This window comes from Mesoplodon densirostris, chromosome 18 (genome assembly GCF_025265405.1).
Source record: "Mesoplodon densirostris isolate mMesDen1 chromosome 18, mMesDen1 primary haplotype, whole genome shotgun sequence".
Classification (NCBI taxonomy): domain Eukaryota; kingdom Metazoa; phylum Chordata; class Mammalia; order Artiodactyla; family Ziphiidae; genus Mesoplodon; species Mesoplodon densirostris.
The window spans coordinates 39,854,694-39,871,619 of NC_082678.1; the positions used below are offsets into that span (position 1 = coordinate 39,854,694).

Genomic DNA, 16,926 nt, shown 5'->3' on the forward strand with positions numbered 1-16,926 from the left:
TCTATTTTAAAATCCTGGTCCACTAGTCAAAACTCCTAGGGGTGTAGACCCAGGGTCTGTAGAGGTGGCAAAACATACACCCCAGAGCATGATGCTGGCAGACCCAGGAAGCCAAGTTAAGCATGTCATGGGAAGCATCCTGGATGGTTGTTGATGTTGCGTCCTCTCTAGCCGATGCCAGGTAAAGACCACAAGCCCTGGACACGACAGAGCAACAGTCGGCTGAAAGCTCTCCCCTCAGAAGGCGCAGTCGTATCTGTCCAAAATTTTGGCCTTGAACTTCTTTTTGTTGAGCTCCACCCTGAGTTTGGCTGGATCAACCTTCATGTACGACCCCCGACTTTGACATCATTGCCTTCAAGGAGACCGTCAGGCACAGGGCAATGGAGCATTTCCTGGCAAGTAACAAGCAGGACCACCACTGGAGGTTTCAGGGATGCTCAGAGCTGGAAGCTGATGTTGTCGGACACAGACTGTGGAAATAACTGCCCTCTTCTTGCCCAACGGGTGGCCCACTCGCAGAATTCTTTCCCTTCCCTGGCATTTTCCGACTCTGGGACAAACCCCCTTCCCAGGAGCAGGTTGCGTCACTCGTGGGTCTGATGTTTTCTTCCTTGGGGTACACGGGCATCAACCCGCCTAGTACAGAGGAGACAGGGGGATGAGAACTGAGAGAATGTGGCCTTTTAGGCCAGGTTGTCTACACTGTTCCTGCCCCAAGCCTGGCCGTATTTCCCAAACAAGGCTGAAAGCCAGGGATTATTTTTGTGTGTCCTGCTGACATCTGAGCACACCCTGCTCCTTGCCTTCAGAGTCCAGGTACCAATAATAACGGTTCCCTTGACCAAGCGTTGCCCTGTGTGCAGCCAAGTGGTCACAGTGACCAAGAAGGACAGAAGCTGACTGTGTACCCATCCCTTGCTGGGGGCATCGAGAGAAGAGCCAGAGAAAATGACGATCAGGCGACTGATGTGCCCTTTGTGGTCTGCTGGAGATGGGGAGCCTGGGCTGCCGGACTGGCGTTAGTGGTCTTCCCAGATGAGCAGACACGCAGGGAAGAGGCTGGGACCAGGCACCACTGTTCTTTCTTGATCTCACGAGATGTCCCGACTCTGCTTCCTTCGAGGAGATTGAGACACACGAATTCAGGCCAGCTTCCAGCCCTGAGCACGTGTTGGGTAAAAACCAGGGGAATATTCACATCCAAAGAGCACCAGCTCAGAATGACCACGCAGTTATTTCAATGATCAAGCCTCATGCACAGTCTCAAGTCTGAGAAAGATGTCTGTTCACACAAACACTGCGAAGCGATCCTTTCCCTAAGCACCACACTCTCAGTTTGTCAAAACATTTGAAGAAGACTAATTCATGCCTCAAAAGGAATTCTCTCTCATGCAGCCAGCTGCCAGGTTTGTGAGCTGAGGGCTTTTATGTTACAACATCTCAAGATACTACAGGCAGGCGCGAGTGGATGTGCCGTGGGGCTGACGATGTCACTAAGGTGACAGAAGGCGCAATTTGCCTTCTCTCGGGGAGGACGGGGTGAGAAAGCCAGCTCCGGCCAGCCTAGATGCCTGTGAGAAGCAGTACAGAGTAGGAGTTGCAGACGTAGGCTCTGAAGCCAGGGGTGCATATGTTCAAGTCCTAGCTTTTCCATTTACTCGTTGTGGAGTCTTATGAAATGCCCTTCGGGGCTGGGTTCTCCAATTTCTCCATCTGTGAATGTGGGGGGACGGAGGGGGACCCAAGGTAACCCCCACAGGACTGCTGTGAGGATTGAATTCGTACATGTGATGCACTAAGGGCAGTACCCAGCAAACAGTGAGCACCCAGTCATCCTTGGGGTGCTCTACTGGGACTGCGGTGCCTCTCCCCAGAGCCATCCCCGTGTGGGGAGGACCAGCCGGCGTCAGGCCACGCTGTCACCAGAACTGCCCGCTGAGCCCTGACCGCTCGGTTGCAGGGAAATTTTTTCCTCCATCACAAATAGGTCCCTGAAGCGTGGAACAGAAACTCGGCAAATGACATAAACAATTTCAAACAATCATTTCAGAAGACAAATGGTTCCATGTGGGCATCAAGATTCCTTGGGAAGCTTTCCCCACTTGTTTATGTGTTCCATGGCCTGGAGCCATGAGTGAATTAGGTGGACAGCGTGCCACCCCGGGGCGGGGCAGGAGGGGCCTGGGGGACCAGAACCTGCTGTTTGACCTGCTTTCCTTGAAAGCTGGTGCTGGGGTGGGAGGTGATCCTGGAGGAAAGGGACTCTGATTTTCACCTCCCAGGGTCCACCATTCATTGGGAGGGGTCACGAGGTCCAGGTTCAGCCCTGCTCCGCCATGTTTCTGCGTGTGAATTTCAGTAGGTCATGAACCCTTTCTTTTTTTTTTTTTTGCGGTACGCAGGCCTCTCACTGTTGGGGCCCCTCCCATTGCGGAGCACAGGCTCCGGACGCGCAGGCTCAGTGGCCATGGCTCACGGGCCCAGCCGCTCCGCGGCATGTGGGATCTTCCCGGACCGGGGCACGAACCCGTTTCTCCTGCATTGGCAGGCGGACTCTCAACCACTGTGCCACCAGGGAAGCCCACGAACCCTTTCTAAACCTCATTTTCCCATCCCTCTAAGGAAGGTATCATTAGACCCATTTCACAGGGTCACTGCCGTGATCAAACTAAGACTCCGTGAGCTGGGATAGATGACTACACAAACATTCCAGAGGTGAACGTAGGCATCCAGGGAATACCTGGATGAGAACTGGTAAGAAAGGCGAATTAGAACTTGGAACCAAGGGTGTGCTTTACGAGGGCAAGGAAAAGGAATTCTCTCCAAATTAAGGGGAAATTTTTCATTCCACGTTGCTGTAGTCCTGGAACAGAGACTGAAGTTCTTTTGAGATCCTAAGTGAAGCCTGTGGTATATACTGTGCTAGCATTGAAAGCACATATTGCCTCTTCTGGTTATAAAACACATTTCCATTTCATTAGCTATTCTTTGAAACTACCATATATAACATGCACGTTATATTACATTTCAATGTCTTCAAACATTCTCCCTTTGTTGAGCATTTCGAGTGTTTCCTTCAATTTTTCTGTAGCATGTATAACACTGCAAAGAATATAGATCTTTGACTCGTCATATGAAGTGTATAGTATATACATACTATACAATAGACATATATGTATATATTATATACTCACACCATTATATAATCATGATATATATAAAAGTGATTGATATAAATATATATAATATATAATAGTGTGAGTATATATATATGTACACATATACTGTACCTTTAAAGTTTGAGAAAATAGTAAATGTAGGTATATTAAAAATTTTTTTAAGCATTAGAAAATAATCTTGGCTCTACTGTTTTTACAAGGTTTTGAAACAACCAAACATAACATTTAAGAACACTTTCTGTCTCTGGGACATTCCATGGTGCTGGGTTCCAGTCTATGTGCTAAGACCAGAACCTTCTGCAGAGACAGGTATTCTACTAAAGCCAAAGGCTGCTTTGCCATTTCTATGCCTATTCTGTTCTCCTCTCCCAGCTTATACTGTGTCAAAGTTGCTGAATTTCACCTCTCCCTCTAATCTAGCCCTTTGAACCTTGAAGCCAGTGCAGACGGCTCCTACGTGTGAAGAACGCTCTAAGAAGAGGGACCATTTATTTTGCTGAGAGCCACTGGCCTTGAAAAAGCCAGGCATCGGCCCATCTTTGCACCATCGATGTCTTCCCAGGCTGCATGTTCCTCAGAGGATCACACTGAGAACTTGGTTCTGGGAGCCCAGAACTCTGGTTCTAAATCTAATGAGTAACCTTGGGCAGATTTCTTAATGTCCCAGACTCTCAATCTCCTCATCTGCATGAGCAGTTTTGTAATCTCACAGAGTTGTTATGAAAATAGAAGCATATCAACTTGAGAGTTTAATGCACCATAAAAATAAAAGGTATTATAATTTAGCAGAGTGCTGTCTGATCCTCAAATACTGTTCCCTCTGGAGAGGGCTCTTCGCCTTGGCTTCAGTTTTAGACAGAACAATATTTTTGATGATAAGGGTGTAGGATTTGGGCTCTCAGTGGAGCCTGAAGAACAGCCATGAGCCAAGCTAATCCTTACAGCCAACTGGTAACCTTGCAAGGTCCCAGACAAGGCCTGGGGCTCTCGTCGGAAACACATAAAGACCTGAGCTGGACAACAACTACCCCTGTCTGGAGAATGAAAATGATAATAATGCCTTTCTCAAAATTTTCTTTGAAAGGGAAGGAATAAGTGATAGTACGTATATAAATCACTTTATAGAATACAGTGTAAATTCTATAAGGATAATGAGTATCTGCAACATTCTCAACCACCACCTGGGGTAAAAAGAAACGAGAAGAACTAGCAGCAAATCTCACGAGGTAACCACAAGGTGGTTGTAAATTTAGAAACAATATGATATTTTATAATAATATTGAAGTAATTTTAAATATTGCAGATTAACCTCCTATAGCATATTGATATAAATAATGATATAATCATGAATATTAATCCATGAATAAAACCGTTACCACTGACGGAGTACACAAGTACATCCCTGTACTAGGTCAAATACCTTTTTTGTCATTTCACTAAAGCCTCACAAAATTTCCACACGGCAGGCAATTTTGTTCCCACCTTCACAGACGGAAGAGTGGAGAGCTTAAGGCTATGCTCAAGTTCATACCACCAGGAAAGGTGGAGCCAGAATTTGACCCCAGGTCAGTGAGACTGAAGGGCTTGTATCATGATATACATATTAGAATTTTCCAGCACAAATTAATTGGGTTGCCAATGTTCAGTCTCAGCTGCGGACCAAGTTTCCTTGGATATAGTCTGCATGTGAATGTGCTCTCGGATTGGTGGGAACTTATAACAACTTAAACCTCCTAGGTGTTCAGCCAACCTGTTTCAGCTGCTCCTCAGTTAAGGAATCTTTCATCTCCTATGACTGCATGGCTTAAAACTGAATACGCAAGCAATGTCCACTGCTAATTCGTGTATTACCAAAGTTATTCCTGCTTACTATAGAAGATACAGGAGACACTGAATAGATCATCAAAATAAGGAATATAGGAATATAAGAAAGAATATAAGAAAAATTAAAAATTACTCATTTTCTCACCACCCAGAGATAGTCACTGAGAATGGATCCTTCTAGGCTTTGTTCTATGCTTGAATGCTTTTGGTATATTTGTGGTGTGTTTTGATCCCTAACTTGCTGAGCTTAAAATATTTCAGCTATCAAAGTATTTTATTTTTAAAGGGAACACTTGTACATTGTTGGTGGGAATGTAGGTTGGTGCAGCCACTGTGGAAAACAGTACGGAGGTTCCTCAAAAAACTAAAAATAGAACTACCATATGACCCAACAATTTCTCTCCTAGACATAGATCTGAAAAAAGCAAAACCACTAATTTGAAAAGATACATGCACCCCAATGTTCACAGCAGCATTATTTACAATTGCCAAGATACAGAAGCAACTGAGTGTCCATCAACAGATGGATGAAGATGAATAGATAAAGAAGATGTGGTTTATTTATACAATGGAATATTACTCAGCCATAAAAAAGAATGAAATTTTGCCATTTGCAGCAACATAGACGGACTTGGAGGGAATTACGCTAAATGAAGTAAGTTGGTCAGAAAAAGACAAATACTGTATGATACCACTGATATGTGTAATCTAAAAAATACAACAAACTAGTGAATGTAACAAAAAAGAAGCAGACCCACAGAACAAACTCGTGGTTACCAGTGGGAGGGGGGAGGGGCAATAAAGGGGTGGAGGAGTGGAGGTACAAACTACTGGGTATAAAATAGGCTCAAGGATATACTGCACAACATGGGGAATATAGCCAATATTTTGTAGTAATTGTAAATGGAAAGTAACTTTTAAAAATTATATAAACAATTTAAAAATACAGAAACACTGTCTTTTTTTTTTCACTGCCTTTTGATCAAGAAATGAGCATGATATTTAGAATTTACTGACATTTCTGTGTGTGTTTGGGGAGGGTGCTAAACTTAAAACTGTCTTCTAATATTTTATGTCATGGCACTTATTTATTGTATAACTGAAAGTTTGTGCCCTTTTACCAACCTCTCCCTATTTCTCCCACCTCCCAGCCCCTGGCAACCACCACTTGACTCTGTTATTTGATATTTCTTACATGTTTAGTGTCTTAGGGCAAGTCTGTTCTTGTTGTTGGTTTTCAAAAATCTCTTGAAATTTTTTAATCAGATAAACTGAGATTAAAATACTCAAGTTTCATTATAAGTCCTGGGATTTGGGAGAGATGGCATGTATACGTTACAGGTTAATTAGTATTAGAAACAAGTAGCTTAGTACATCGCTATTTAGAAAATCATGGACAATAATGGCAATTGGGTATAAACCTGAAGTTGTAGTCCAGAACTCCACTGGAATGTAGAATTAAATCCACTGGGCCAAGTGTGTGTGTGTGTGGGATGGGCGGTGGAGGGGGAGGGTGGGAGAAGCGAGGTTTAGCTTGTGATAGAGATGGTCATCATGGCACAGATGGGATCAGACCTAGTCTCTGCCGTTTACCAGTTGTGTTACTCCAACTAAGTTGTTTGACATCTTGAGCCTCAGTTTCCTCCTCTATAAAACGGAATAAGCATACCTGTCTCATAGCATTTTTTGTAAGGATTAAATGAGATACTGAAAATGTCATAGATAACAGGTTCTCAGTAACTCCTGGTCCTCTTCTCTTCTCCTTTGATGAAGCATCAATCATATTTGGTAATATGGTCACATTTGGTCCCCAAATAGCAGATCACACAGAGGTAGCCAAAGGTTTCCAAAGGTATCAGGTACTTGTGGCCCCTTTTCCTTCTCATTCTTGACTGAAAAGGTGTGAAAAGCTCACTGAACACCAGTCCACACTAGATAAGTATCCAAGATGACTCTGAGTTAGTTCTATCACAGGGTCAAATATTCACTGCCAGGTGGAAAAAGGACTAAGGTTAAGCTTGGTGCATTGTTACGTGCTCCAGAAATACAAGCTACCATAGAGGATCATAAAGATTCCTATCCGTGATTCCCACACTTGGATATTTCCTCTAAAGGATGAGTATCCTATAAAACAATCCAGAGGAAGAAAAAGTCTATGTTCATGAAGATTTTCATAGTAGTGTTATTTATAACATAAAAAGTATAACTGGCTTAATATTCCAATACAAGTGGAATTATTATGTACTCACTTGGTGGAATAGGACACAGTCTTTAAAACAAGAATTATGCTACTATGTAGCAGCTTGAACAACTGCTTATGATATCATGCTGACTGATAAAAAGGCTGAGTTTAACTTAGGCATACGCTCTGACCATAGTTTTGTAAAGTTCTTTATGCGTCTGTACAAGGGCAGGAAGGGAACACAAAATAGTAAAGACATTTGAAGTATTGAGGAAATGATTGTTCAATGAATGTTGAATAGCATTTTCTTGGAGTTAGCCTGTTTTGAAGCCCCATGGTCCTGTCTGGAGCTTGAGTATCAGAAAGTCCAGTGTGGAACTTTCCCTCAGACCAAGAAACCAGCCCAATCAGTCGTGAGGACAACAAAGTCGAACGACTTCCTGAAAGGAGAGTGTTTCCCGGAAGTAGGAAAGTCAAAACAGCTTATGGGGTATTTTCCAGTCATTATCTGTGAAGTAGGGATATTCCTGGGGGCTACTGGACTATATTTTATGAGAAAGAACTGATGACTTTGCACTACTTAAGAGTCCAAGGGGAAAGAGATGCAGATTGAAGGATGGATAACTTGTTTGAGTGGCAGTTCAAATTGAGATGTTAGGCAAGACATGCTAAGAATTTGAGAGGCTGTGTATTCGCTGATCATTGCTGCACATACCAAGTGATGGTTAAGGTCCTACACGGGGGAACCCAATAAATATATTTTACAATATTACAGTGGCTGAATCCACTGCTTCTACTGCTAGAATTCTACTGCTTTCTCTAATGATCTAAGGTGGCTGAATACAGCAAACGTCAACTGGTGTAACTGAAATGTGAGAGGACTACTCTAGTGGTATCTATAGAGAAATAGGAGAATTTATCTTCCTTCAACCAACACGAGAAAAGAATGAAATTATTCTTCCTTCAGTAGTTTCTGAGGGCACTTTGCTGTGCTCTGTAAAAAATGAAAGTCAGGAATCAGCCTTATTTATTCCGAATTTCTGGGAATAAATGACACATTATAAAAAATTTGGAGGGCCTCCCTGGTGGCGCAAGTGGTTGAGAGTCCGCCTGCCGATGCAGGGGATACGGGTTCGTGCCCCGGTCTGGGAGGATCCCATATGCCGCAGAGCGGCTGGGCCCGTGAGCCATGGCCGCTGAGCCTGCGCGTCCGGAGCCTGTGCTCCGCGACGGGGGAGGCCACAACAGTGAGAGGCCCGCATACCGCAAAAAAATTTGGAGACCCTTGTATTTTCCTCTAAGAATGATAATGCAAATGTAGTTAGGTAAAGCTTGACTTACCAGCTGTTCTGGATGATATCAGAATAGAAATTACTGACTTAAGTTACTGACTTAAACAAACGCTGTCTGCTTAATAAAGTTGAAAAAACTAAATACGAAAATCATAAGGCTGCAAAAAACTATCATTTGGCTAATGGGTGGTTTTGGTTTTTTTTTTAAATCCTATTTACGTCTATCAAAACCACTACTCCATGCTTCTCTCTTGTGCAATTCTTGCCACCAGGTCAAGTAATCCCTTCCCACGTGGGGAATGGAGACGTCTTTCTGCAGAAGAAAGCCTTGATAATTCTACAAAAGTCTTTCCCTCACAAATAGCAGGGATCATTTTACCACTATGGAAACAGATGCCCAGTGAGCTGCATTGACTTTCCCAAGATCATGGAGTCAGAGAGTGGGCGTGATGGGCTCCCCCTACAGTTCTGCCCACAGGAGAGTGGGCACGAGACTGGAAAGGCTGATACCTGGGAAATACACCTGCCAGCTTCACTTTCCTGATCTGGGCAGAGATTCAAGACAGCTCGTCACCATCTGCTAGAGGACCAGTGAGTTCGTGCTAGTAAGATGGAAATAAAGGAGATGAAAGACCACTTCATGTTCCAACATCTCCTATTCGGGTCTGGCTTTTTTGAGGTATGTAAAATCCTCAAAGTGCTGGGTTGAGCACTTCTGCTTCTGCCAGGCACTTCTGTTATTCTCCAATTCAACCCAATTAGATCAGAATCCATTCAATTTGGTTCAATCCTATTTGACAAACTCTTACTGTGTCTGTCATATACTGTAGCAGATAAAAGATGAATGCCACTCTTTACGGTCTTAAAAAGCTTATGTTTTCAATTTTTTCAAAGACCCCAGATACACATAATTGGATTCATCATCATCCCTGGTCCAAGTCACATGGTCATCATCGGCCCATGAATGAACATTATTTAATTCATTTGCTGAATAATCAATGTGCATGTCACCACGGCTCAACCTAAGACCACCACCAATAACCTTTCTCCTACTCAGGCTCCATGCCTAGCTCTTCCCCTTGCCTCTCCTACTTCAGAGGTAACTACTTTTCTGAATTTTGTATTTATATTCACTCATTCTTTTTTTGTTCGAGTCTTAAGCACCACTCAGTCAATATGCCTAAAATATATATAAAAACATAGACTGGTTACTTTTGTTTCTGAATAGTCTTTGGGGGAGAAAATAAAATGTATCTATTCAAGGCATTGTTAATGGTGCCTTATCTATGCCAATCACTGTGCGAGCTGCCAGGGGGAATAAAGCAGTGAAAATGAACAAACAGACAAAAATTCCTGCCCTCATGGACAAATAACCAAATGATCAAGTAAAATGTTTAGTGTCCTCCATAGTGATAGGAGCTATGGATAATAATAAGGCAGGTTAGGTGCAGCGGGGGAGTCTGGGGCTCTTGCTACAGTAATTAAGATGCTGGGGAAGGCCACCTGGTATATGAGGTGAATGCAATGGTCTGAAGTAGATGGGCTGGCCTCTGAATGCTCCACTAGCTTTAAAAAAAGATTTAAAAGTCCCATTTAGGACTTAAAACACACTCATCTTTTAAAATCCCGGTAACTGTGTTCTCATGTGGACTTCTAGAAGGCTTGCAGGAACCATGCACAGGGTATTAGAGGGTCAGCTCTAACATTCCACATGAGGACATGGGATGGGTCTTTTCTGCTTCCCAATCGAACCCCCAGCTCCTAACACAGTCTCCATTACAAGGGAAACATGGAAGAAATATTCCTGCATGTTTGTTGAATGAATGAATAAATACGTAACTCTCGTATAGCATTTTTTCAGCACCTCTCAGGTTGCCTGTGAGCTCCTTGGGTACATGGGTTATAATCCTCTAACGGATATTCCCGGGGTGGGGCATTGGTGCCAATAAATAACGGAGGTTTGAGCAGTGAAAAGGGGATCCAGCACGGGAGGAAGCAGCCAGGAAGGAAAAGCAACAGAGTGCTCACCTGGCTGGGTGCGGAGGGCTTGCCAGCTTCCTAGATACAGAGATTAACCCCATTAGAGAAATCACTGTCGGAAACTGTGAGTTTTTCTGTCCAGAAAGAATTCTCCACAATGTGTCTGTCCAGCTAAACTTGCCCTCTGAGATGCTGTGTGAATAAAGGTGAAGCATGTCTCGGAATCCCTGCCTTTCAGAAGCTCATAATAGACATGAGAAACAGTAAAGGCTTCAGAAATCCTGCAATTAAAAATCCAATTTAATTTTTCACTATACTTTGCTTCCCTCTTTTTAAAATTTCCTGCTGAGCAACTTTAACATACTGTGGAGTTAGTCTTCTGTGGACCTCCCTGGGGAAAACACAGGTATTATGGCTGAATAATCTATATTAAAGGAAAAGTGCTACAGAACAAAGTCTGTAGGAGAGAGGCATGTGGAGGGGTTATAGTTAGGAATGCCTTATTGGAAGCTGATGTCACACACAGAATAATGTCCTCTCCTCAAAGGTGTCTACATCCTAATCCCTGGAACCAATGAATATGTTACCTTACATGGTCCTATGGACTGAAATGTGTCCTCCACACACCAGATTCACATGTTGAAGCTCTAACTCCCATATGTGATAGTATTTGGAGATGCTGGCCTTTGGAAATGATTAGGTTTCAATGAGGTCTTGGTGGTGGGGCCTTCATGATGAGATTAGTGTCCTTGTGAGAAGAGATCAGAGAGCTCGCTGTCTGTCTGTCTCTCTTTCTCTGTGCCATGTGAGGACACAGCGAGAAGGTGGCCGTCTGCAAGCCAGGAAGAGAGCTCTCACCAGAACCTTTCCATGATGGCACCCTGAACTTGGACTTCCAGCCCCCAGAACTGTGAGAAAATAAATTTCTGCTGTTCTGCTTCCCAGTCTATGGTATTTTGTTATAGTAGCCCATGCTGACTAAAACACATGGCACGGGGGAATTAAGGCGCTAATCAATTGACCTTTTAAAATAGGGGGATAATCCTGTATATTTTATGTTTATTAGCTTATAGTTAGCTCTGAGTGTGGGGGTAAAATCTCACTAATTTTTGAATTCCCGGCAACTGTCATAGCACCTGGCATATAGTAGGCTCTGCCTTTGTGGTTACAGGAAAATGTTGTAACCATGGGCAAATGAGAGATATTTTGATAGCACATTAAGTAAACAAGTAGTAAATTTTTGTATCACTGAAATAATTTTATTTCAGAATTCATCTTTGTTTTAACATTAGAATATATACCAATATTCTACTGGTCATTTCAATAGCAAAATGGAATTTGGGAATAGATATTTGTGCTCCAGTAAACATCATAAAGTTGTCAAGGAAATTTATCAAAGAAGACTGAACATATGAAGCAATTGAAATGATTGTCTTAGAATAATCATACCTCAGAATAATCTTAGAATAATAATGGGTTAATTATAAACATGGCAGGTGTGAATTCATTTATCCACACGAGAAAAATTTATTGAGTATCTACTCTATGTCCCGTTCCTGAGGATACGACAGTTAAAAAATGTCATAGTAACACTTTTATGAAGTTTATAGTCTTCAAAAGTCTACAGAAGTACTCAGGGACATTCATTTGGGAAAATATCAAATCTTAGGGCTGGAAGCAACTGCAGAGATGAACCAGTCAAATTCTCTGTTTTGTAGATGACAAAAATGAGATCTGAAAAGGTCAATTAAATTAGGTAAATATATATAGTTTTATAGCCTAGTTGCCACAGAAAATGCAAAGTGCCTAATTCAGGTGAAAGTATGCTCCCAATATAGGCTAAAAAATTAATCACTGTTTATCTGAAATCCAAATTTAATTAGGCATCCTGTATTTTTATTTGCGAAATCTGACAACCCTAAATTTTCAGGGGATGGAGGTAAGGTCATGGCAGGAACCAGAGTCTGCCTTTGTATGAGCTGTTTGGGAAGAAGAGAAAAAGAGAAAATAGCAAAAGAAACAGAACAGTTCTTTAGAAGGGAAACCCACTAATGGACCTCTCTCTCTCCTTTTGATCCTTTGTACATGGGTGTGTGTGTGTGTGTGTGTGTGTGTGTGTGTGTGTGTGTATACAAATGTATGGGTCCTTGTGTCTTATTGACACAAGGATTATGGTATTGAGGAAAATTACTGACAGTGATACTGATTACAGATACTGACATAACAGTGAAAAGATGAAAAACAATAAAAATGTGGTTAGTTTAAAAGCAACACTAATGACTGCATTTAAGTAAACTGCCTCTGATTTATGCCCAGCTGGCACACAGCCCAATCACAATTTTGCTTATTCCCAATCTTTGCATTTTCAGAGAACAATAAAATGCTTCTAAAGGGTCTGAAAAATCAGCTAGTCCAACCCTGACATGTACAGATGAAGTAACCAAGACGCAGAGAGAAGTGACAAACCCAGGAACACCCTGCCTAAGAATTTAAATAATAGAACAATATTTTTTGAGGGCTTACTAAGTGCCAGGCATTTTTCTAAATGCTCTACTTGTAGTATCACATTTAATCATCACAACAATCCTATGATCATTCTCATCATTCAAACGAAGCAAATTGAGGCAGATAAAGTTATGTAATTTAGCTAAGGTTCGAGGTTATACAGCCGATAAGGAGAAGTACCTGCTAAAAACCCAGAGAGTTTGGCACTAGACCTTTCAATTGTGAAATGCTGCGGCCTCTCCAGTAAGATGAGTTTATATCACTAAACACGTTCGCCCATGTAAACTTTCATGTTTATTGCTCCAGTAGCACCGCTTTGCAGTTAATAACAAGGTCACTGGAATACAGCTTACAGAAAGTCAGTTGGAAGCTGTTACCATACATGTCAGTTTCAGAGTCAAAACAGTTACCTGTTACCTTACAAACCAGCCCTACACACAGGCCCCTTGGTATGATCAAGTTCATTTCCTTTATTTTTTTTTTGAAACTTTTTAAATGAAATACACCAGAGCCTAATATCAAAGCAAACATTAGCCCTGAGATAGAGTTTTATGAGTTCACATTTTGAGTAGTTTGTGAAAGCAAAGAAGACGAAAAAAAGAAAACGAGAGAGAAAGAGAGAGAGAGAAATCAAAACAGAGAAGAGGCTTTCTTTATTCATTGGTAGCCATAAAATAAATCGAGGACTCTTAGGAAGAGGCCCTCTTGTTCGCATGCTGCCAGCCAGACTTCTGTGCTCCCGCAGCTAGGGCTGTAATTACCTCCAGGAAGACTAATCCCCGTCCTCAACATTACATTTAACTTAGTTTTACATTCAACTTGTCTTCTTCTCTATCTTTCAGGAGATTATCAACCCCTTGCATTCAGAGGACCAAACCACTTTGTCCATTTCCAGACCCCGTTTCCCAGTTTATCAAAGGTAGAGGATTAAGCCTGCCTATGTCTGCTTCGATAGCATAGCATGTCTTCCCAAAGCAATCTTTCCTGTGACACAGAAGCCTGTCCCAGTTTAAAAAAAAAAAAAAAAAAAAGTGAGGCTGCCATCGGAATTCTCGGAAGCTCCAGGGTCTAGGTCTGCAGGGTCCACCTGGGAGACACCAGGACTCCACCGACCCACCAAAGCAGGAATTAGGAGCACTGTCTTCCTTGCCTCTGCACTGCAGCTGAAGGAAGCATTCGTTTGGTAAGTCTGTTTCGCAATTCTACTATCAAGTACATCACCAAGTCCATCTAGAGACAAACCAGCTCCTCCCCTGCCCCTGCAGGAAACTGGCAAGGGTGCCGTTGAAATGAGCTGTAGCTTCTTGCAAAACAAATCCACATCCTCTCTTCTTCAGAAAGGTGGCAGTGTTGCCCTGCGGTTTTGACCAAATTGCAAAGCGGTGGCCATGTCTCTAGTGGATTAACAGCCCAATCGCCTCACCTCTCCACGCACGGAACGGAAAGGATGGATTAATCCACTGCAGAACCTAGTCCCTGGCAGACCTGCCCCGGATCTTTGGAGCACTGAGTCTTGTAGCTGCCTCCGTTCTCAAGTTTTCATCTCGCTTTGACGGTACAGAGCCATAGAAAATCTCCAGTGGACCCCACAGACATCTAAAAGCCAGGAGCATCTAAGCAAGTCCCAGAAGACCCCACTTTCCAGCATCCACTCTTCTCATTTTTTGGTAACTTCGTCCAAGTGAAATACTGCGTGGTCCCGCTTAGAAGGGCTATGGAAAACTTAGCAAACTATGCCAACATCCTTCTAACACCTGTTATGGGAAATGTTCACATCACAGTTTATATAAAGTAACCCATCTTCTAAGTGGAAGTTCTACCATTTACTGAGCAGTTTGTTACCACTTTTATAAAACCGATACTCTACACAGAGCTATTGAGAAAGAACCAAAGAAGTCTCCCCGTCTCAGTGTGGAGACCCACACACATCAACACCTTCCAGGGGCGAGTTACCGCCCTATGTGTGAGGCAGTTAAAGGCCCGTTTCCTTTCCACTCACCTTCACTCAGCGTCCTCTGAGAAGTTCCTCTATCGCCACTAACACAGAAATTTGGGGGAAAAGTCTCCATTTATAAATATCAGATGGTTTGGGAAAAAATATTTGTGGCACTGGACTTCTTTTTTTCCTACAGTGATGTCATTTTAAATACTTGGTGTGCTCCAAATTTGCTATTTTTACTTCCCCCAAGTGACTTTTTTTGGGAAATACATTTGTTTGGATTAGCTCCATTTGAAGTGACTCCTGTATCTAATACAACAGCATCAGGTTCATTGTCTCAGCAATTCTGACTGATACTGTGCAGCTCTCCAACTTGAAATCCCCTATTTGCTCACTTTCAAGGTTATTCCTGTTGGATGGACCCCTCCAGAATTTCTACTCGCAAATATAGAGACAAAAATCAAAGGACTGGCCTTTTCACAAACAAAAACCACACTCTGTGACTCAAAGCATTTACAACAGAAGACATTAAAGGCCCCCCAAGGCACATAAAATTCTTCACTTGCCAAATGTGCTTTTGGGGAACAGAGTTGAAGTAGCCAAGGCGCTGGCTTCGAAACATTTATTGGAAAGCAGTGTGGAGTTGAGACGTGCAGAAGAGGAAAAGTTGAAGAAGGAATGCCAAGTGCCTTAGCCCTACCTGATCTGAACTTGCTTCTAATCAGCAATGAGTGCTCAGACCCCAGGAGTGTCATGTTGAGTCTCAGCGAGCCGCTGGTCCCTTGGCCAGATGGCCCCTGACTTCCACCAGGAACGGGCTCCCGGGAGCCCAGTTGACCGCAGTTAACAACCCAGAATTCATCCAACTCTCCGCGAGCTCCCCCGGGTAGGAGTACAGCGGCAGCCAGTGACCGAAACCAGTGTCCCCAGAAAAGTGGCGGCCTCGCCGCGCGGGGCTACTCCACTCTCAGCTGGCGGGACCCTGCGCCTCCTCGGGGTCTGGCGGGGCGCCGCGGCATCCCAGGCGTGCGCGGCTGATGTCATAGGCTGCCCGCGCTCCTCGAGCATCCCCACCACGCCTTTATGAAGGTCCCCAGTTTGCTATCTGATCCTTTTTTACTACTGACAGGAGCTCAGCCAATCAGGAGTGGCAAGCGGGGCCCGGGACGCGGAGCAGCCGGAGGAGTCCCGGGAGCCGGTCTGAACTCTTGGCTGCGGGCGGCGCGGGGGCGGGCGGCAGGGATGCGGAGGGCGCGCGCGGGGGGCGGAGCCGGGAGCCGGGAGCCGCGGGGAGGGGAGGGGCGCCGCGCAGCGGCTGGCGCGCAGGTGGGCGGGCCAGGTGGGAGGGTGGGGACCCCGGGGGGGAGGGGGGTCTCCCTCCCTGCAGCCTGGCCGGCGGGCGTGGCCCACCCCGGAAGGGGACTTGCGCGCCCGCGCACCCGGGGCGCACCGCGCTTGGCAGGCAGGCTGGACCCCTGGCAAATAACCGAGGCTTCCAACGCACCAGGGTGCGCACGTTCTCTCTCCGTTTGCGCAGGCAGAGACGGAGCATACATGTCGCAGTTCCCGTATCAAACCTGGATACACGTCCACGGAGAAAACGAAACGCCTTTCATTTTTCTGGGATATGCTCTTTTTGGGCAGACCTGACTCGGACTGTCTGCAGGTGCAGCCAGGACACAGTACTCTCCCTCCTGGGGGAGAAACACGAGTTGGAAGCCCTTCTGGGGCGCTCAGTGGAGTAGGACTCAAGGAGGGAGGGTCTCTGGAGCAGAGGGATGTCCGAGCCGGGCTTGGGCTCAGCTTGTAAAGGCTAAAAGACTTTTCCCACGAGCGAGTTCCGAATCCAACACCAAGTGATTGCGCATCCAGAATGTACCAGGTGTGATAGACTCGTCTGTAAATAAAGACCTGCTCTCGAGAAGCTTGCTTAATCGTTGGCAGCACAGAAAATAACACGGAACTATACACACACATAGTGTTGGGTTGAATTTATTTGCAACCTTCTATGCACGTGGGCGT

General features: G+C 44.2%; 1 protein-coding gene across 4 annotated transcripts in view; it reads right to left on the bottom strand.

The window, feature by feature from the left end:
- The window catches only part of MYOCD (myocardin), a 93,312-nt gene extending 77,340 nt beyond the window's left edge, over nt 1-15,972 (bottom strand). For 2 of the 4 annotated variants that reach the window (XM_060081293.1, XM_060081291.1), the window contains exon 1: nt 15,605-15,972. In XM_060081293.1, coding sequence (XP_059937276.1) covers nt 15,605-15,659 — 55 coding nt within the window. In that variant the 5' untranslated portion in view covers nt 15,660-15,972. Of the gene's footprint in view, nt 1-14,964; nt 14,991-15,604 lie in introns of those variants that run through there. The other 2 variants (XM_060081294.1, XM_060081295.1) reach the window with 2 other exon arrangements.
- Nucleotides 15,973-16,926: the final 954 nt, after the last annotated feature.